General features: G+C 37.3%; 1 protein-coding gene across 8 annotated transcripts in view; it reads left to right on the plus strand.

Annotated features, from left to right (window-relative positions):
* Positions 1 to 22,847, plus strand: part of NRXN3 (neurexin 3) — a 1,124,854-nt gene that overhangs the window by 746,503 nt on the left and 355,504 nt on the right. For all 8 annotated transcript variants that reach the window (XM_032593428.1, XM_030319691.1, XM_030319688.1 and 5 more), the window contains one exon: positions 13,679 to 13,860. In XM_032593428.1, coding sequence (XP_032449319.1) covers positions 13,679 to 13,860 — 182 coding nt within the window. The remainder of the gene's footprint in view (positions 1 to 13,678; positions 13,861 to 22,847) is intronic.

Raw genomic sequence — 22,847 nt, forward strand, 5'->3', positions numbered from 1 at the left:
AGTAGAATTGCTGGACCACTGGACCATATGGTAATTCTATCTTTAAGTGTTTGAGGAACTGCCATACTCTTTTTCACACTAGCTGTACCATTTTATATTCCTACAAGTGGCACAAAAGGGTTTCAATTTCTCCACATCCTTGTCAGCATTTATTTTGTGTCAGTTTGACACAGAATTAGAATTACAATCTAATAGCCATGGAATATGAAGTGCTAACTCATTATGATTTTGATTTGTAGTTCCCTCATGATTATTGATGTTGAATATCTTTTCATGAGCTTAGTGGCCATTTATATACCTTTGGGGAAATATATATTCAAGTCTTTTCCCCACTCTGTAACTGAGTTGTTTGTTTTGTTGTTTGAATTGTAGGAGTGCTTTATATAGTCGGGATATTAATCCCATGTCAGACATATGATCTGCAAGTATTTTCTCCCATTTTGTGCGTTATGTATTCTGTTGATAGTGTCCTTTAATGCGCAAGTTTTAATTTTCAAAGTTTAATGTATCTATTTTATTCTTTTGTTGCCTGTTCCTTTGGTGTCATATTAAAAAAACAAACAAAAGACAGAACAAAAATCATTTCCAAATTCAGTGTTTTGAAGCTTTTCTCCTATGTACTCTTCTAAGAGTTTTATAGTCTTAGCTCTGTTAGGTCTTTGATGCATTTTGAATTAATGTTTGTATATGCTATAAGCATCCAACTTCACTTTTATGCATATGGATATGTAGTTTTCCTAGTGTCATTTATTCAAAAGATTATCATTTCTCCATTGAATGGTCTTGGCTCCCTTGTCAAAAATCATTTAACCATCTATACAATAGTGAAAAGCTATTGATTTTTTATGTATTTATTTTGTATGGGACCAACTTGTCAATTGATCTCATTAATTTTAAGTTTTTAGATGAGTTATTAGAGAGATGTATGTATCCAATCATATCTTTAAAAATTATTATATTATTTCCCAATATTTTACAGCTTATTTCATTTTATTGCTTATTTTAATAAGAACTTATAAAACAATGTTGAATAATGTTGCAGTAATGAACATCTCTATGTTCTTGATTTTAATGGCAAAGAATATATAATTTTACTATTTAATATGATGTTCAGTGTGCTTTTAATAGTCTCTATCATATTTATAATGCTCTTTTCAATTCCTATTATAAGTAGAGTTTTTGAAGGAATGACTGCTGAATTTTTTCAAATACTTTTTAAAATCCTAAATAGAATTACAGTCTAATTCTACCTTAATTAGGTGATATAATGATCTTTGCAAGTAGATACCTTTATGTTGAGATACACTATTTCTCATATTCCTGAAATGATATATTATTCTTTTAATGTATCATTGAGGTTTATTCAGAAGAAATCTTTAGTCAGTATTCATAAGTGAAATTAGTCTAGTGTTTTGTTCTGTTTTTTTGCAATATATTTATTAGGTATCATTATTACAAATATGTTGAATTTGTAAATGAATTGGGGGAGATTTCTGACCTTGCCTGTGGTCTAGTATGATTTGAATAACTTAGGAATTACCTTTTCTTCGAAAGTTAGATAAAACTTATTTGTAAAATCATCTAGTATCTTTTGCATCACCTGTATCTTTTTAAATAGTAGAATTTGAATCACCTTTCCAGTAGTTTCTGAGGTCATTTGTCTATTAAATGTATCTACTTTTTCTTAGAAACCTTTGGCAAATCATATTTTCCTAGAAGTGATGAGTTTCTTCTGGTTTTAAATATATTTATCGAAAGTTGTATAAAATATTCTTTTTTATTTTATATATCTGTTGTTATATCCCCTTTATAATGTCTACCATTATACTTTTCCTCTTTTAATTTTTCTTATTTATGGTTTTTCAGGGATTTATATACTTTCTGTGACATTTTAAAGTATAGGCTTTGTTTTTTTTTTAACTCTTCTATTAGTTTTTAAATATGTTGGATAAATTTCAGTTTTTATTAATCATCACATACTAGCTTATTAATTTTACTTATTTTCATAATAGTGCCTTAAGTTGAAAGCTCAGTACATTTATATTCATTTTCTTTATTATTATTTGGGGTATTTTCTTCTGAGTAAAGCTTCATCTGTAGTTTATAGGACTTGATATAAAGCAGTCTCTTTTCATTAATATTCTAATTATTGGGGATATATATATCCGTGTGTGCATGTGTTGTTCTATAGCAATCATTAAGGATTTCTATATCAACAAGAGTATGATCAGTTTTACAAGTGCTCCAATCTGAAATGTATATGAATCACTGAATGTGCTCCTTTTCTCAGGTCAGATTTCTGTGTAACTTATTACATAATTATCTTGGTCATCCTTTGCCAATTTATTTAACAAGCACTTCTTGTGCCCTTTTGTGATCTAGGCACTATGATAGTTGCCAGGTTTTCTTTACTATTATGGACTCTTCTAGGTGTGAAAGAAGAAAATTAGAATTCGCTTAGACTAAACAAGTTAGCTATTGAGAATTTTATATGAGATGGACAAAGTTGCAACTTTATAACACAGACCATTAAAACCATGTATTCAAAAGGTGAATACCTTCTTTTCCTGCTTTGCCCTGACTTTACTCTTGGGTCAGGGTTTATTTTCACCCAAGTTCTTTCTCACGTAGGAACCATGGCCACAGCAACTGTGTAACTCTTATGGCAAAATTCTATCATAGGGAAGCTGATGGAGTGTTCCTGTTGTTCTAGGTTACAAAAAAAAAAAAAAAATTCAGTAAAGTTCTCTGACTGGTCCAACTTGGGTTTATTTATCACATATTAGCTAATAAGCTGTATGTAAGGGGCAAAATCTTTTAAGGGTTTGACAATTTCCATTCAAATCACATGATATGGAAGAAAATAGTCATTTCCATATGAAGGGGCTTAATGTTGCAACACAAAGAGGGAAGATGTACTGGGTATATGGAATAAATAAATTCCCCTACAGATACAAAAAACTTTAGGCAGGCTCTTCACATTGAGGTGATCACCATAAATAATTGAAAACTAAATTATTTCTAGAGTTCTGTATAGTGTGCATGGTAGCTATTTTGATCCTTACTGCAACTTTTTGAGATGAGTAGGTAGAAGTATCATCATCTGCTGAATAATGGGGAAACTGAGACACAGTGAAGATAAATGATTGTTATAGGAGAAGAGACCATAATATTTGAAGTTTCTTTCATTTTCTTAATACTGGCATGGGTTTTATGATTAAGAAATATGTATTTCATAGAAGCAAGAGTCAATGCCCTTAAAAATATTAGCTGACTTTCCCAGGAAAATCTTGTCTTATGAATTAGAGCCTCAATACACTGAAGTCATCTGTTTATAGTCCTTGGTTCTTTGAAAGTGTGAAGTCCATATAAATCCAGCATTTAAGTCAAACACTATAAATAAGCAACCACTCTTCATCTGTATTTCTTTTTGAGAGAATATTCAGTACTTAGAAATCCCTTGATTGCTTTTATTAGAGAAGGTATTTCAAAGCTATGGAATAAAAAGAGGAAAAGGAGGCAGATACATGCCCTCTGAACCTCCCTTTTATTTTGTGTCCCATAAGATGTCATCAGAAGGAATGAGTTTCTTTCTTTCTTTTTTTTTTTTTTAGTATAATTCATTGTCAAATTGGCTAACATATAGTGTGTACAGCATGCTCTTGGTTTTGGGGGTAGAGTCCCATGATTCATCACTTACATCCAATACCTAGTGCTCATCCCAACAAGTGCCCTCCTCAATGCCCATCACCCATTTTCCCCTCCCCCACACCCTTCGTCAACCATCAGTTTGTTCTCTGTATTTAAGTCTCTTATGGTTTGCCTTCATACCTCTCTGTAACTATTTTTTGTCCCTTCCCTTCCCTCATGGTCTTCTATTAAGTTTCTCAATTTCCACATGTGAGTGAAAACATAGGATATCTGTCTTTCTCTGACTGACTTATTTCACTTACCATAATACCCTCCAGTTCCATCCATGTTGCTGCAAATGGCAGGATTTCATTCTTTCTCATTGCCAAATAGTATTCCATTGTGTGTATGAAGCACATCTTCCTTATCCATTCATCAGTTGACGGACATTTAGGCTCTCTATAATCTGGCTGTTGTTGAAAGAGCTGCTATAAACATTGGGGTACATGTGCCCCTATACATCAACACTCCTGTATCCTTTGGATAAATTCCTAGTAGTGCTATTGCTGGGTCATAGGATAGTTCTATTTTTAATTTTGTGAGGAACCTCCACACTGTTTTCCAGAAGCTGCACCAGTTTGCATTCCCACTAACAGTGCAAGAAGGTTGAAGGAATGAGTTTCTTAAAAAATGCTACAGAAAAGTCTGATGAATAATTATAAAATGATCATTTTTATTTTTATTTTCATTCATTTATATTTTGTCTAAGGACAAATGTATACATGATCTTTGCACAATGTAATATAAAATAGAATAATGGCATTGCTATTCTTAAATATGTTGCATTTCTTTTCTATTGTGTATTCTTGTTAGGTTAAATCTAAGATGTTTTCATATATACGTATATTTTACTAAAAACAGTTTGCAGCGTGATTTAGGAACTGAGGGGTATCATAAAACAATTTGACTAAAGATGGGTGTGAGTTTATTCTCTGAGCCTCCCAAAAATTCACCAAAGAAAAATTATTCAAATGTTTTTGTAGTTAGCTTTCTTTTATAATTTGGAAGCTCTGTTCCCCTCCACCTAGGAGATATTATGAACCCTAACTGATGAGTATTTATAAAATATTTTCTCATGGTGATGAAATGACAAAAAGCTGAGAAGGATTAATGGGCAGATACCTGAATGACAGTGTGAAGATATGAAAGTATAGGTGAGCCAAGTTTTATTGATTAATTCAACAGCATTTATTTCCTGAGCATTCAGTGTTGATAGATAAATTAAACAGCCCTGTCCTCCAGGAGCCCATGGTACAGAAGGGTTCTGGATTTTCATTTTGTTTGACAATCAAACTTAATATTTATTCTCTTAAACCTGAATACTGTGCAATTTCCTAGGACTTACTTTGTGTTTCTATATAAGAAACAAGCTTGATTATGAAAGTTAAATTAAATTGGCCGGGAGATAATCTCCGAAATAAACCTTATATAGAATCCACCCCTTCAGAATTTAGATTTTTATGAGTGTCGTGTAATTAATGAAGAGCAGCCTATTGTCTGACCTTGCTTTATGTACTTTGCAGAGAACAAGCTCATATTAAACCAATGTCATTTAAATAAAATAAAACGATCACCCCTATACTGCCATTTCCATTGTGAGGGAATTGAGTTTCCATCTTGTTTGTGGTTTTGTTTGGATTGATTTTTCTTGGCTTTTTTTGCCAAATGTTAGAAAGCCATTGTTCTTCTCTTCATCATCATTGCCATCTCTACACTCAATATACAGGTAAAAGGTAAACATATTAGGGATACATCTTGGCATAATGAAAAGAATGTAGATCATTGAGTTATATAGATCTGGATTAAATATCTGATTTCATTAGATCTTAAACAAGTTATTTTACCTCCTTCTATCGCTTTCCTCACCTTTAAAACTGGGATGGTAACTGTTATGGGCTGAATTGTGCATCCCCAAAATTCATACGTTGACGTCGTAACCCCCAGTATCTTCAAATGTCACTGTACTTGGAGACAGGGTACCTGAAGAGGTAACTGAGTTAAAATGAGGTCATTAGGGTACGCCCTAATCCAGTATGACTGGTGTCCTTTTAAGAAGTAGAAATTAGAACACTGAGGGGTAAAGAGACTAGGCCATGTGATGACACAGGGAGAAAACAGCCATTTTAGAAGAATCTGACCTCCCTCAATATCAGAATTCTAGCCTCCAGAATTGTAGGAAATAATTTTCTGTTGTTTAACCCACCCAGTCTGTGTTACCTTGTTATTGTAGCCCTAACAAACTAATTAATACAGAAAAAGATATCTAAAGTAGGGGCGCCTGGGTGGCTTGGTAGATTAAGCATCTGACTTCAGCCTTGGTCATGATCTTGCAGTTCATGAGTTCAAGCTCTGCATCGGGCTCTGTGCCCACCGTTCAGAGCCTGGAGCCTGCTTCAGATTCTCTGTGTGTCTCTCTCTGCCCCTCCCCCTTCTCCCCGGCTGCTTGTGTTCTGTCTCTTAAAAAAAGAATGAACTTTAAAATTAAAAAAAAAAAATCTAGGGGCACGTGGGTGGCTCAGTCGGTTAACTGTCCAACTTTAGCTCAGGTCATGATCTCGTGGTTCATGAGTTGAAGCCCCGCATTGGGCACTGTGCTGACAGCTCAGAGCCTGGAGCCTATTTTGGATTCTGTGTCTCCCTCTCTCTCTGCCCCTTGCCCACTCACACACTCTCTCTCAAAAATAAATAAACATTAAAAAAGTAAATAAATAAAAATAAATATCTAAAGTAAAAGTTACAAGAATTTGAAATATTGTATTATAGTGTATTATAACATATAATAAATGATTCATAAATATAGTTGGCATAGTGTTAATGTTAGTAGTAACATTAGTATTACAATTAGTATTGTTAAACACTACCAAAGGTTTGTGAAGGAAATAATCATCCCAAACAAAAAAATCAATGATTTCATAAAAATTAATTTAAGTAAGGGGAATTTAAACATATCCCTGGAAGCTTTATTTTTAGATTCTTTCTTTTTTTTTTTTTAAGTATATTTGTTTATTTTGAGAGAGAGAGACAGAGAGACCACAAGCGGGGAAGGGGCAGAGAGAGAGGGAGAGAATCCCAAGCAGGCCCCACGCTGTCAGCACAGAGCCCATTTTTGGGTCAATTTCAATGTGAAAAGCATTTGAATACTCTGTCACTAATCCATTTTTTCCTAGTGCAAGAGTTCTGAAATTTGATGAGTGAAAATAACTTTGTAAAAAATGTTTTGATGCAATGTGTTTCTAAAAATTTCATTATCTCTCAGACTCAGAAAGGGTCATAATTTACTTGTCAGTACTCATGAATGTATCCAGAAACTATGTGTGATTTTCTTTTACTCAGAATTTGAGGGAGCACAGGTGTGTATCAGAAATCGTAGCAGGAGGTCATCTCAATTGTTGGCATAAGTTTTAGAAATAATATAACTATTTGGTTCCTCTTAGGATTCCCTGGAAAATTCATAATAATGTTCCCATAAAAAGATCCGACCAAGTATTTTGCCAAAATAGGGTTTGTACACATGTAATCATCCATGAAGAATCGTTCTTTTGGATAATATGACCAGAATTAAATAGTAGTGGACATTTTTATTTGTAAAAAAAATAGGTTAATAGGTTGAATTTTAATTGGTTTCATATTATTTTCTCCCACCAGCTTCTATGGAAGCTTTGGCCTTGGACACAATATATATAATTCACCATATGCACAGGTTTGAGTTCCAGTATTACCAAGCACATTTTATAACACACTGAACCAGTATTGGTTCTGCTGGGAAGTCTTTGAGTTGCAGTTTTCATTCCAGAATACTGGAACATGGTCTGAAATGTTGCTTCTGTGTTTCCAGGCTTAATGCCCTTTGTTTTTTGTTTTTGTTTTTGTTTTTATTTTTTTGTTCCCTTTGGTTTTCATCGTGCTTCCTTCAAGAAAGAGGAAGAAATTGCCTCATACAGAGGGAGCCCTCACCTTGCCTGAGCTTTGTTTAAGAAATGGGGCTTGGCTCTCCCTGATTATATATTTGACTCCAGGCACCTTCTCAGCTGAGCAGTAAATCTGATTATTTCTTTGCCAAAGATAAAGGATGTTCTTTAAAATAGATGAAATTTCTCTCTTAACATTCAGTCGCTTCACTTTTGCTTTATTTAAGGCTTCTTTATCATCAGTTTTAGTGTTCATTTCAAAAAATTCAGAGTCGACAAGATAGGTCATAATAAACCGCCCATTCAATAAATACATTGCAGGACTGTTTGTAAAATCTTTATCACTTACTTTGTACTCTCTAGGGGCTGCCTCTGTAGTGAAGAGGTTTTGATCATAGTTTTTCCATCTGCTGTTCCTTCCTGTGGAGCTCTGGGTCCCCAGGGATTCCTTTAGGGAAACTTCATTCTATTGGCCAGCAGGCCAGCTGGATGAGGGGAGTTGAGGGCAGAGTCAAGGAAAGGAAGATCTGGTTCTGCTCTCATCTCCACCACTTAACATCAGGTCAAGTTATTTAATCTCCTTGAGTCTCCATTTTCTTTTTTATACAAACAGCAATGAAAATATTTGCCATTAACACTTCAGTGGGTATTGGGGTAAGAGGCATCAAATGAGATGCTCCCAAAGAAAACAATTTGAAAACCATTCAGTGCTATGAACATATAAGGTCCTGCTGTGATGAACATTCCCAAAACATCCAGGGGGTGTGTGTAAGGGGAACCATAGAACCAACTGAGTAAAAGAAATTGAGAAACTGCTTTTTCAGGCCATCAGTCATTATGAGATCTTTGAGCTTTATGTCTCGGTTTGCTAGGAAAGATATTTGTCACTTCCAAGTCTTTCCATTTTGGTTTTATTAGCTATATAGTTAATTGATATGAATAAAATGTAGTTTTAAGTTAATAGCAATAACTTCATCTACAGACATAATATATTTTATATCATTGATGGTCCATTTATTTCCCAAAAGGATTTACCAATTTACAATAAAGAACACAAATGTGGATAAAGTTGATGAAAGAGTAGTAACAATAGAAATTAGGAATAGGGAGCCTGAAGTAATAGAGGAAGACAGATATATACCTTGGTATCATGAGATTTTATACTAAGTTCTCAGGCAATGTTCAAAGAGCACTGGAGTAGGAGTTTGACCTCATGTTTATTGCCCTAGTTTACCTACCAGATGGTTTCTACCGCAAGAATTATACATATTTTATTACTTAATTTGTTATTCTATATCTTATACTTGTCCATGAGTAAATTACCTAGTTCTCTTTAAATTTAATTTTCCCAGGTTTCCCCTGAGAGATGCTTGCAAACTTGTTCCATTTTAGCGCCAACCAGAAATTATTTCAGGGAAAGCTGATTTTCTTTGTTTTCTTTCTTTTTTTTAATATATAAAAAACACACATAAATATACAACCAACATTATATTTAGATGCATTTCTAAAGCCTTATATCTGTGATTATTTGATGGAGAACATAATAAATTAATTCCAAGTATTCTATTTCTGACTAAACTTTCTTACACACACATACACATATGCATAAGCATGCACATATGTATGTATATATTATTTTTATATTGAATATAAATCCTAAGAGGTCCATGATTCAATTTCTGTTAGTACTCCTACCAAAAAGTAATATGCTATTTGGATATGGGACTAGAAATAAAAGTTATGTCATAATGGCAGGACCATGAGGTTAAGAAGTCAAAGCAACAATTGTAATAATTATCCAAATAGTCTAAATAAAGAAAAGTTAAGTTATCATCAATAATTAAATTCAATTCTATTAATAAGCAGTAATATGCACCAAGATTTAAGAACTATTTCTTGGAGAAATGTATGACCTAGAAAAAACTTTACCCTGTATTCTTCTTGAGAACTCATAGATCATCTACTTGATCAGATTATTGTATGAGTATATAAAGCTGCTCCCCAGGATTCCTTCATTATCTCAGTGGAGACTGTTCTACCCTTTTCTTCCCCCCACCAATCCCACACACAGAATACACACCCAAACACACATATTTATACCTTCACATATCTGGCTCTTCCAAAACCACCATCAGCCCCATCCCAGTAAATAGCTTGCCAGTTAGGAAAACAATAAGCCAAACCTACTTTTTGGGATCTTTGAGATGAAAGAAGTTGTGTGGTAAGTAACATGTCAGGCTGGTTGACTGTTTAAAAATAGCGTGTATCCACTTAATCTTTGTTAATGGTGACCGTATGGAAATTTCATTCCTGAAATATTCTATTGGTGGGACTCAGCAACCTCAGCTGCTTACAAACTTGCAAGTCCTGCAATGTGAAATAGCCAGAATGCCACCGTAGCAGTTTTTCTAAAGTTGAATTGATCACTCTTTGCTAGCAAGCAGGAAATTTGCATGGTTTCAATTGTTAATAAATGGAGGATGATCTTAGCACCAGCATACTTTGCACAGTGTGAAACCAACAGGGCTGCTAGGCTCAGGGGAGAAAGCATGTGATGTCGTATTGCATGACTTGGAAATGAAAATCTTTAATGGATTAAGAAGGGTTCTCATAGTTCTTAGGATGTTCCCAAAATGTTGATTTGTAATCCACATTTTAAAATAACAAAATTAACTTTTTAATTTGAAAATGTAAAGCAAAATAAGACCATGTTCCCCCTAGGACTCTAGGCATTTTATATTAAAATTAACAGAAAGTGAATATTTATCTTTAAAAACCATGCAAGATAGCAAAGCTAACTAAAGAAGGGGAAAAAATAACAGGTTTTCAGAGTAGAAAGTTGTAAGTATTAATTTACTTTCTTTAAAGCCAACATTAAACTATGGGAGCATTCAGGGTCTTTATTTACCCTTAGTAAGAAATTTAGTACCAAGAATACATATTTTAAGATTTATTTCCATATAGCAGAATAAGCCATATGCTAAAGACTTTGTACTTCTTTGCCTTTTTCACCGACAAAGTTAGAATTATCTATCATGTGACATTCCAAATTCAGAACAATAAAAGCAGTAAAAATAATTTTTAAGACAGATTTTGTACCTACCCTGATATTGTCATAATGAGGTTTCGTTCTTTGTTTAAAAATTAAAGCCATGGTGGCCTCCAAACCACTATATAAAAGTCATATATTTATCATTTAAAATGCACTTTCTCTTTACATTGAGAATTACTGAACAGTCAATGGATAAAAAAGTATAAGCAGAAAGTTTGTAAACATATTTATATGGTTAGAAGGCCAACTAACTTCTGAAAATACGCCAGGTTTGGGAGGATATGGCTTTGTTTTCATTCTACTTTAGTCTTATGTGAAAAGGATAAAGAACAGTCAATTTTGCATCACTGATATAATTTATTGGATAGTTTTATTAAGCTAGGATTGGTATTTAGTGAAGACAGGCTTTTGGAGGCAGGAGGGTGAAGCTGGAGACCTAAAGAGGTACCACTTTTTTAAGTCAGATGCTTGGGTCTCTTGTTTCTAAACATTGTTAACAAATGAGATATCCCAGAGAATTATTGCAAAGATTTGGCTAATGAATTTGAAAAGTTTTTCTCAAAGCACCAGGCATATGTGTTGCTATTATCAACTTTGGACTCGTTCTTTTTGTACTGGTAAAATTATTTTCTGATAGAGTATGGGAGTATAGATTTATCTCTGAGGCAGAATCCACTACGTATTTAGGATAGAATAGGGTAAGATTTTATAAGTTGCCACAAAATGTCACAGGCTGATTTGCATTCTTGGTGATTCTATACATTGATCACTGAGTAACCTTCACTTTTCCAAATAAAGAATAGAGAGAGTGGCGATGACATTTGTAAGCATCTACAGAAAAGGGAATTATTTGAATTCTTCACAGATGGATAGATATCAAGGGTAAATTATTATATCCACATTTCTAATTTTAGGAAGCGTTGAAGGTACCTGTGGATAGTGAAGAGCAAACAGTTTTGCATACAGAATTAATTGTAAACTTTACATACCACAATCCCAAATTCTCCAGACTGACTGTGGAGGTCTTTTCAGACACCATCCCCTAAGGATTGGGAAATTCATAAAAGGAAGATAATGTCATGCTACATGTAATACACAAACTGAGCATGCTGGTCACTAGAATAGTGACCTTTCAAAAATGACAAATTAGATTCTATATGCCTCAGAATATAATATGGCTTAGTGCTTAAAATAAGCATGAGATGTGACATATACTCTTAATTCTAGCCTCATAGCAGTTGACTTTATTATTTATAAATAAGCTGCATAACTCATTTTTTTTTCTTCAGAGAACATAATTCAATCCAGTATTCCCTGTAAACTAAATGTGGACCAGTGCTTGAGACCCTTAGTAAAGCTGAAGAAATCTGCGTGCTTTTCTAATGCTGCTTTAAAATAGTTTCAGGGGCACCTGGGTGGCTGAGTCAGTTGAGCGTCCAACTTTGGCTTAGGTCATGATCTCACAGTCCATGAGTTTGAGTCCCATGTCAGGCTCTTTGCTGACAGCTCAGATCCTGGAGTCTGGTTCGTATTCTGTGTCTCCCTTTCTCTACCCCTCCGCCACTCACACTCTGTATCTCTCTGTCTTTCAAAAATGAATAAACGTTAAAAACATTTTTAAAATAGTTTTGGAGATTGAACCATGTTTAGTGGGAACACGCAAGAAAATCTGCTGCCAAATGTTCTTTGAACTTTGAGATGAGTACCATATGGAAGTACTCACTATGGGTAAAGTACATATAGCCATAGAAGCTATAATGATGTAGTCTGTTCTGGCTACCAAATCTACATGCTTTTCCCCAAATTTGTATTTAAAAACTTGTTTTCAGAAATAGACTTTAAAAATTTATAAGATGCAAATATTTTATTTTTCTTCCTGTCTGTTTTCTATGTTGTTTTTTTTTTTAGTTTTGTATTTTGTTTTCTTTGCGTTTTTTGTTTGTTTGTTTGTTTGTTTTGAGAGAGTGTGCACACAAGTGGGGCAGGGGCAGAGGGAGAGAAACAGAGAATGTTAAGCAGGCACCACGCTCAGCGCAGAGCCTGATGCATGATGTGGGGCCCTGGGATCATGACCTGAGCTGAAATTAAGAGTCAGACACTCAACCAACCGAGCCACCCCAGCACCCCTCTATGTACTTTTAAATTAATATATTCTTTCTAATCCCTGACTTTGTAAATAGTAAGAGTGACAGCACAGTAAGTACTAAGAACACTGATAAAACCACCGTTCGTAAGTGACAATACCACTTATGTTCCAAATTCATCACCCTGAGATTTTTTTTTCCATGTCTTCTATATTTCTTTTTTGAAATTTAGTTTGCAAAAGAGACAGAAGCTGTTATATAATACCAGATAAACACCACCACTAGGGGAAAAATTAAGTTAATTTGTAAAACACCTCTGGAATTAATTTTTATCACGTTTTTTATAACCACATAATAGTGAAATAGGCAAATGCTTTTAGTCACAGAACTTGGTTTCCTCAGACTACAGCTCTTTTCTGTGAGGGTGGTAGATGATCCAGGTGTGAAAGGGATAGCGGCTTTAGGCTTGCACACTCCCTTCAGTCTTGTGAAACATTTCTGGGACCGCCCCTGGCTCCACTGACCAGCATGTTCCAGTAGCTGAAAGAAGGGGAACTGGTTTCCTCTCCCATGCTTGTCCTAGCCGAGATGGAAAATTAATTCTGCTGTTGAGGAGAATGGGAAGGTTGTTCGTCCCAACATACCAAAGCTCTCAGACACAGCGTGTTATTTGCCTTCTGCCGAGATACAGCAGAAACTGAAGATGTTAGGGATGCCTCTCGCTAACATCTGCTTTGTTATTAATTCATTTTGCCTACATCTTTAATTTAGGGTGACAGCCGCCTTCCCAGACTTTGGATTCCATCCCTCTCCGTAACCAAACAGGGACATGCGGGGGCCCATTTCCTCTCCGCAGCTGTCTGTGCAGGGTCTCAACAGTGTGCCTAGAGCTGGCAATGCACAGTACAGTGCACTGATGGCTCCCTCTCTCCTTGCTTTCGCAGCTGGCGCTACGTACATCTTTGGGAAAAGCGGAGGCCTCATCCTCTACACCTGGCCGGCCAATGATAGGCCCAGCACCCGCTCTGACCGCCTTGCCGTGGGCTTCAGCACCACTGTGAAGGATGGCATCTTGGTGCGCATCGACAGCGCTCCGGGTCTTGGTGACTTCCTCCAGCTTCACATAGTGAGTACTGGGCCTTGGCCTGGATTTCCTTGTCTTCCTGGTGGTGTGAGATGGTGCACCAGAATGCAGCAGAACATCCTAGATAGACCTGGAAGAGAGACACATTTATAAAAATTGCCTACATGTGTTGGAGCCATATCCAAGCATTAGTCCACGCGTCAAGCCTCATTCTTCCCTTTAGACGTGAACCTTGATGCTCGTAGGGTACTTCAGGGATAAAAAATGAAAAACTCTTTCAGTCTAGACTCGCTTGCCAGCTGTGTGGTTTGGTCTGTCATGAAACATTTAGCAGACTGCTTCGGAGTACGTAAGAGATTTACCTGGTACTTTGCCTTAACCCGGTGCAACTAGCAAAGCCTGCTCCAATGTTTGCTGGGGTGTCAGCAAAATTTTTCTGTAAAAGGCTAGATAGCAAGTATTTTGGGCTTTGCAGGTGATAGGGTCTCTGTCAGAGCTCCTTGGAAGCGCCACAGTAATATGAAAGCAGTCATAAATAACATGCTTTTTTTTTTTAAATGCAGGTGACCACATTCCAATAAAAATTTATTTTGTAATAGCGGGCTACAGGCCGTATACTTTGGTGACCGCTGCCCTGGGCTGAAAACTTCCTTGGGGAGATACAAAGAGCAAAGAGTGATAAAACTGAGGGCAGAGTGGAAGGGGCAAAATGAAACAGCGCAATAACCAAGAATTGTTATATTCATGCATACTGTATATCCAACATTTTGCTTGTATATATAGGCCCAATAGGACCGCAGCCTCAGTCACTGCACGTCGTTAAGAACACAGTGCAATTCTAAGAAATTAAAATGATTTGGAGGAAAAAATTACTTCGTTATGAGGATAGAAAATATTTTTATAGCAACAATTAACCCATTTTATCACCTGTGCAGTCTGCAGTTAAGAAAGTAGGCTAAAGAAGGATATGATTCTCATCCATAAGTACCCAAAGTGCAGCTACCAGGAGCAAAGAGAGGAATTGTTCTCATTAGTTAGCAATGACAAGGCCAGAAAGAATGGATTTAATTTGGAGCAATAAGAATTCAGTTTAAATAGCAGGGGGGAAAAAGCAGTTAAGAGGAAAGATCAACTGGGGATTACCACCAACCTCCAAAAAGGAGGAAAAGGAATATTTACTGGGAATCTTTGAATCTGCGTTTTGCTAATGTGCCGGTCTACTGAGGAAGGCACAGAGTGGGATTTTATTGCCCGTCTCTGGAGTGGAGGTGGCTGGCTAGAAGCACCAGCAGCCAGTTCAGCCCTGCAAGCACTGCCCATCTCCAACACCTGCCCTTCCAACATGCCTTGGAAACAGGAGCAGCTTGAAGTCTAAGGCTTGAGCTGGAAACTTGTCTGGCCTCAGTGTGAGCCAGAGCCAGACAAGACTCCGCGTAGGAGTACAGGGAAGGACTGGTGAGGAATGATCACCTTCAAAATGTGGAAGAGGGGTCTTAACAGAGTTGTGAACCTTTATGCCTTCTCAGATGCTTTGAGAACCATATGGTACTGTGAGCATAAGCTTAAGCATTTTAAAAAGCCATGCCAAGGAGCACAGAGAAAAGCAGCCATAGTTTGTATGGTTTATCTCTATTTGGCCTCTAAAAACCACCATAATTTACAAAATTCTGTGAGATTTATGCTGCATATAACTTAATGATTATTTCATGGCAGCTATAACTAGGCTATTATTACCAGCTCACTTGCATTTTCATGGTGATTTATCTTCTTTTTTTGTTCAGTGTGACTTACTAAGAAAAATATGATTTGGCACAGCCACGAGCATCTTTTTGAGTCAGATAATGTGCTACCAGTTTATCCATTTCTCCCCATTTGTGTTTTGTAGAGCATCTCTACGTTTAAGAGAAATGTTTGTTACATTCTGAGAGTTTACTTAAAAGTTTTGTTTTTACAAAAAGGTATGAGGATCCTAGGAATTTCTAGGAGGAACCATAGCATTCTGTTTTAACATTTTTAACAGCAAAAATACAAGAAATTTTACTTTAAAATGCATAAGCCCCCTTGGGTACTGTGGACCTTTTCCAATGATGCTATCATTGCTTAAACATTCTGGAAAATCCCAAAAGATTTCCCTTCATCAGATTGACATCATCTGACCTTCTTAGAGAAAAGAAAGACAGACCATACAAAGTAGAAAAACCACATCGTTCTGGAATGGACCTGACATGGTCATAGCCCTCTTGAAAATGACATCACTTAATTGGTCTGATAATTGGAAACTTTTTTTAATTCTCTGGTGTTTACCAGAGATAAAAACTGTGTGTATTCCAATAAAAATTCATTTTAAAGGCAGGCTGCAGGCTGTACTTTGGTGACCCCTGCTCTAGGCTGCAAACTTCTTCATAGAGATGTCCAGAACCTCTTACAAAACCTGAGGTCAGAGTGGGGACAGCAAAGGGACGGTTCCTCCCCACACTCAGCAATAAAGGAATACAAATGGAAGATCAAAAGACTTGATTACAAACCCTGCTTCTTGTTTTGGACATTTACATAGATGCATCAGGAATACAATTCCATAAATACTTACTGAGATACTTTTGTTGGACTTCTACAGTCTGTAAAATGTGGATTTATTTAATGGATATAGGTTGTTTCCTTGTACTAAAGAAAATAATTTAAGGACCATTAAGGAAAGTGGGAAGAGTTGGGGAGGAGGCCAAAGATTCCATTCCCACTTGCAGTTTGCCTGGGAGAAGAGAAACCCACCAGAGGAAAAAAAAAGAAAAAGTGATGGCAGACACAAAGAAGAGAGGGAAGCAGGGCATATCCCAGGGGCAGGGGGAGTAAGGAGGCACTGGGCCTGGAGAAGTGGACCCATCTGCCTAGAGATATGTTCCTAGCAGGGGGTTACGTGTGTGTAAAGCCTCATTCTTCCACTGTGGGTGGTGTGGAGTCCCCAAAGCAGGAATGGGCAAGCAGATTTCATGTTGTCTGCCAGCTCTGAGGGCCTCTCACTTCCTCACTTCAGGCTTTCCAGTGGAAGGATTTGTGAGAGCAGCAGGTAAATCCAGCAGGTAGGAGTTTCAGCTTCCACTAGGCACATCTATCGCCTGCATTGAAATGAGACTTGTGGATGGATGCATGCTGCCTGTATTACATTTGCTCTAGGCTACGTGCTATCCTGTTCCCAAACTTTCCCATTTCTCTTCCTTTGTCGTCCTGAAAGGCTCACACATTAAAAAATCTTTAGGAAAATTGGAATCTTCTTAAACTCCTTTTCCATGGGAGGCTCTTGAATCATTTCCTGATTCGTTTAAGTCATTAGTCTTATTATGATCCTTCTCACACTGGGCCATGGTCAGCCGCTCTAACAGAATTTGAGTTTTTTTCGAGGGCTAGGGAGAAAGGAGGAGAAAGTAACATGACTAATTTGGGGACATACAACATTGGAGCAGATGGTGAGAGAAATCCCGGGCAGAATGAAAGCAGTGGTGCCCTAGGGTAAAGAACTGATGTAAAGAAAGGGACACCAAGACAGAGGTGGGGAGGTGCTATAGGTGCAATTTTTCCTATTTCACAGTTTGCTCAGATTATCTGTTCTTCTGGCCAAAGGAGCAGAGGCTCTTCTTTCTTTTGCTGGTTTCTTTTAAACCTGAAGTCCTCGCACTCACCCCGGGTGCTGATGATGGTTAAATAGGCCTTGATGATAAGTGTTGAATAAGACAAGAATTAGATCATTAAAAAAAAAAAAAAAAATCAGAGAAGTCCAAGAGATCAAAATAATTGAGAGATGGTTTGCTTCAAACTAGCTTCCATTTCTTCATTTTTGGTTCACACTCCTAGGATGCACTATTTTCTGAATCAATTATTAATCATAATATTAATGAAATCACAGATGAAGTGTGTTTGACAAAGGCAAAAAGATCTTTGCTGAAGTGTGTATGCATGAAATGAAATTTTGTGGAGGGAGGGTGTCTTAGGGCAGAGGGGTTTGTAAAGAAATATTACTTTGGATATGTTTCCTGCACTGAAGTCTATTGTTGAGGAATTAATCCGCTTGATACTTGGAGAGAAGCTGCTGTCACTTGGAGGTGACATCTGCCTATAAAATTGAATAGGACCAGGGAAAGGATTACCATGAAGTGCTTGTTAGTCTCTTATGAAATTCTTGACAAACTCCTTTCACCACCTACAAAACAGAAGGTCGGGCAAAACTGGGCAACAATTAGCTTCTCTTTATGTAGTTAATACAGGGCGTAAAAAAGATATGCTATTAACTTCTTTCTCCCTGCATGTAATTTACAGTAAATCCTTTGGATTCATTTTTTAATTATGAACCTTTCAGTAAGAGTGAAAATTTATGTGTCAGGACATCTGTTTTGTTTGACAAGAATCTGTAACCTTCTCCAACTGTTTCTCTCCTGACTTATAATGTAGATACCTAGATAAAATAGGGTAGGAAAAGACAAAGGGCTGCTGTCCTGACTTACCCCCTTTGCATGATGGCAAAGTGTTCCCCTTACAAAAACTGCTTTCCTCACTCCACAAATGAAAGGCTCATAGTATTCTCTCAGTGTCATGTTTGGGGAAATAGAATATTAAGTTCGATATGTATAGTATTGTTTTTCTATAATTTATAGCATTTGGAAAGACTCCTGGAGAATAAATGGGAGCCAAGCTGAATTATGATAAACGGCCTGTTCCTCACATCTATTGCATCTATAAATTGCTGGCCTGGATGCTTCATTTGGCTGTCTCTGTGTGAGATATTTACAGTGAACCATCAACATCTGCTGAGTTAGTCTTCAGAGAGGCTAGGTGGCTGTTACCTTAGACTCGTGTCTGGATTTGGCTAGTAGCAGAACTGGATTTGACTTAGGAATTGTGTTTGGGGGGATCCGCAGAGGAGCACAGAGGAGCGTTGGCATTTTTGAGACTGGTAAGGCAAGTAGAGAGGGAAAGAACAAGAAAACAACAAAGGTGTCCAACAGATGCAATTTTGTTTCCCACAGAGTGCTATGCACTGCAGGTTGGCTCTGTATTCCCTTTCATTGCTATTTGTTCTTAGTGAAAAAAGCCTCTTTGGGTTTTCCGGGCTTAGGAGCTTTTCCAGATCATTAGCCACTTCTGTGGAGAGGGCCTGCTGGGGATCCTCTCTGCAGCTTCCAGCTTAGCCGTTCCATCCCGGCTGAGTTGGAGAAGAAGGTGGGAGAAGGCAGTGGAAGTAGGGATTTGATGAAGTGAGCACTTACGCAAGCTGAACCAGATGCAGCGCCCTGCATGGGAGCTGGGGTGTGTTTTCTCCAATCTCTCTTATTTCCGAGGTATTTCTATCTAAATCTGTTTACTTTGACTGCACACTTGGTTTTGAAGGGCAGCATGCCATAGTGGAAAAATGTACTTAATCTGAAATCAAAAGACACGGATTTGAGTCTCATTTCTGTCAGCATCCAAGGAGCTCTTTGGCTTTGAACAACTCATCATTGCCCTGGGCTCCACCTTCCTCTTCCTTTAAATGGGCACAAAAACATACCATACTACCGGGTTTTTCCGAGATTCAAGTGGAATCCAGTATTTAGAAGTTGTTTGTTACCGGCCAAAAACTGCACAAATGTAGGATGATGATTTTCTTCATGAAATATCCAGAAGGTAATAACTTCAACAGAGGAAAAAAAATAGTGAAAGGAACAATTTTTTTTAAGTTTATTTATTTATTCTGAGAGAGACAGAGACAGCATCAGTGGGGCAGGGGCAGAGAGAGAGGGAGAAAGAGAATCCCGAGCAGGCTTCATGCTGCCAGCACAGAGCCTGACATGGGGCTCGAACTCACTACTCATGAGATCATGATCTGAGCTGAAACCAAGAGTCAGACACTCAACTGACCGAGTTACCCAGGAGCCCCAAGGAAGAATGTGTTAAAATTAAAAGTAGAGTGTCATTTTAAGTATTTTTAAAAGTCTGCCAAGACTGTTTCTGCAAACAAATTCCTATTTTATCTGATCAAAAGTGATTTTTTTTTAATTAATCAGATTCCTGATTGAGACTTTTGGAGTGTCCTGTTAAGACAGGGTAAAGAACCCAGTTCCCTCTGAGAGAGACCTGGTTAGATCAATAGGATATGACCTGGGGCTTCTTTGGCATGTCCTTGTAAGCTGTTATGTCTCTATACAGTGACACAAGGTGATGCATTATGCTTCTGCTGCCCTTCAGTATAATGTTCCAAAGGGCTCTCCCCTCACCAGTAAACCTGTAATTCACCTTGCCCTGAAGGTCCTTCTTCAGTTGTATGAGCCAAAGGGAGAAGGAGCATCAGGAGAGCAAAACCTTTCTAGGCAGGGATAGCATGAAAGAGGTTTGAGACCCGCCATGGGCTCCAGATGACCACATAAACAGACAGCCTGGCCTGACAGTTGGGAATTCACAGAGGCCAGAGAGAGTCACTGCTGGAACCAGCGTCCTAATGTGGGTACAGCCAGATTGAGTGGGGATGAGTAGTAGCTGCCGCCAAGTAAAGTAGGAACATAAAAGCAGAGGTACAAGTAAAAGCATTTCATAGACTTTGATTCCTCAAAATAGTGAGAAAAGTGCATGATAAATTTAGTGTACAGATAAGATGTATAATAACGCAGTCATAAAAATCGAGTTGACAAATGTGTAGAAAATATGTTATGACTGGTAAACAATTATGAGTAAGCAGAGACCAAATGGCCCCGTCTTTCCCATTTATCACTTACATCAGTGACTCTTTTGCTAACTGGTAACAGTCGTGTTTCAGAATCTTCAATACTTGTATAATGGAAGTTAGAAAAATTAGGATTCGGAGAGATTGGCTCATAAACTTCAACTAGTATATTTAAATTGTTTTTTTTTTTTTTTTTAATGTGCCAGGTATAGTGCTACGTTTTAGGGATACTGTAATCAACATGGGGTCACATAGAACTAATAGACTTGAAACACCCCAGTAATTAAAATATGAGAAATTAGATTTCCTACACCTTATGGGGTGATGTATATAACACTCCTCCAAAGCTCTTGGTATATAGGGAGCTTTCAGTTATGGATAGCCTTTAATATCGTTGGTACTTTTTCAGCAGTTAAGTTTTTCTTAAGTCAGGGAAAACGATATATATATATATATATATATACATATATATATATATATACATATATATATGTATATATATATATATGTATATATATGTATATATGTATATATATGTATATATGTATTTCCGTAAATAACAAACAGACTTTAATCAGGTTTCTGAGATTGCAACTTAAATAATATGAAATTCTAAGGAGAAGTCAGGATGCTACTGATTTAAAGCCAGCCCTTGTGGCATATATCCTAGATTACTGCAGGTATCAAATAGCCGAGCAGGTTCTGAATAGCAGAGTCTTTTTATTTTTTTATTTTTTTTAATTTTTTTTTTCAACGTTTATTTATTTTTGGGACAGACAGAGACAGAGCATGAACGGGGGAGGGGCAGAGAGAGAGGGAGACACAGAATCGGAAGCAGGCTCCAGGCTCTGAGCCATCAGCCCAGAGCCTGACACGGGGCTCGAACTCACAGACCGCGAGATCGTGACCTGGCTGAAGTCGGACGCTTAACCGACTGCGCCACCCAGGCGCCCTAGCAGAGTCTTTTTAGACATGTGGATTTGAAGTGCAGCAAGCAAGGCAAATGGTGGGTACTGTAAAGTGAGCGCTGGGGCTCATATGACTTAATGGCAGGCCTACCTTAACACTGTGGGCTGGATGAGTTATCTCATTGCCCCGTTACACTGTTACTAGTCATTACTCCTGGGGTATTGTTCACTGCAACAGGGCAGGAAATAACTCGTGGACTCCCTGAAGCTATAGATGATACGTTTTAGCTCCCTGGCTGCATTCAGGAGGCATGGAAGCTCAGCGTATTAATGGGGGAATTCATTAGCCACCCACTCCATAGCATCATGTGCTTAGATCCTGACGCTGTCACTGCTACTGTTTCAACTTGTTAGTGTGCCCCTGATAGATGGCAGAGGGAACTGTATAACTGTATTATCCTCAAAGATAGTTCTGACAGCCAGACCTGTCGTTTCCCAGCGTGAGATGACACCTTCGGAGCCTAGAATCACTTAAAGACATTTAGATAAGCCCTGTAGATCGATCAAGCTAACCTTCATCCTGAAGTCATTTCATACTCAGAATGACAGGAGATGATTGGCAATTAAGTCTCTTTTTCTATTCTTGACCCCTTAGTTAACCTCTTTTAATTTGGTTTATTTTTCTACTCCGTTTTCTACAAAATGACAGGTAATTTAATGACATAGATGATTGTTTCTGACACAGACTTAGGACCATCCGTAAATCATCTTATGTTACTACCATTTATTATCACTTACACCACTAATATCGATTGACAAAATACCAGGTACCAGACACTGCGTGAGAATTCTGTTTACATGTTCTTATTATGAACTCACAACAACTCAGTGAGGTAGTCACTATTAATATCTTCACTTTAAGAATGAAGCAACTGATGCTTAATGAAGCTAAAGATATTTCCCAAGATAGCACTGAGCAGTCATTCAAATCCAGTTCTGATTCTTAATTACTATGCCACTCCTAATGAAAGTTTCAGAGTAGAAAGTATAGTGATGATAATTTTAATTCAACACGTATTTGTGGAACAGCAATTTATGTGGGATTGTTGGAGATGTAAAGAAATTTAATATCAAGGAGGGAAGTAAAAATTATACATGCGATAGTTTTTAGATGGCATCAGGTACATTCCAAGGAAGGCAAGACTCTTACAGTTTGTAGAGATTAAGAAATGAACACAGACAAGGTGGGTCAGATTTTGACTAATGGAATCTAAAAAAGGAACATGCTAGATGAAGATACCAGCATGAGTATTACCTCAAAGGAAGGAAACACAGACTTTGTTCCCAAATTAATGATGTGTTCAGTTTGACCAGAATAAACGTCTTGATGGCAAAGGCAGACGGTATGGGATAGCAGAAAGAGCACATGTCTTAGAGGC

The sequence above is a fragment of the Lynx canadensis genome, chromosome B3, assembly GCF_007474595.2.
Source record: "Lynx canadensis isolate LIC74 chromosome B3, mLynCan4.pri.v2, whole genome shotgun sequence".
Classification (NCBI taxonomy): domain Eukaryota; kingdom Metazoa; phylum Chordata; class Mammalia; order Carnivora; family Felidae; genus Lynx; species Lynx canadensis.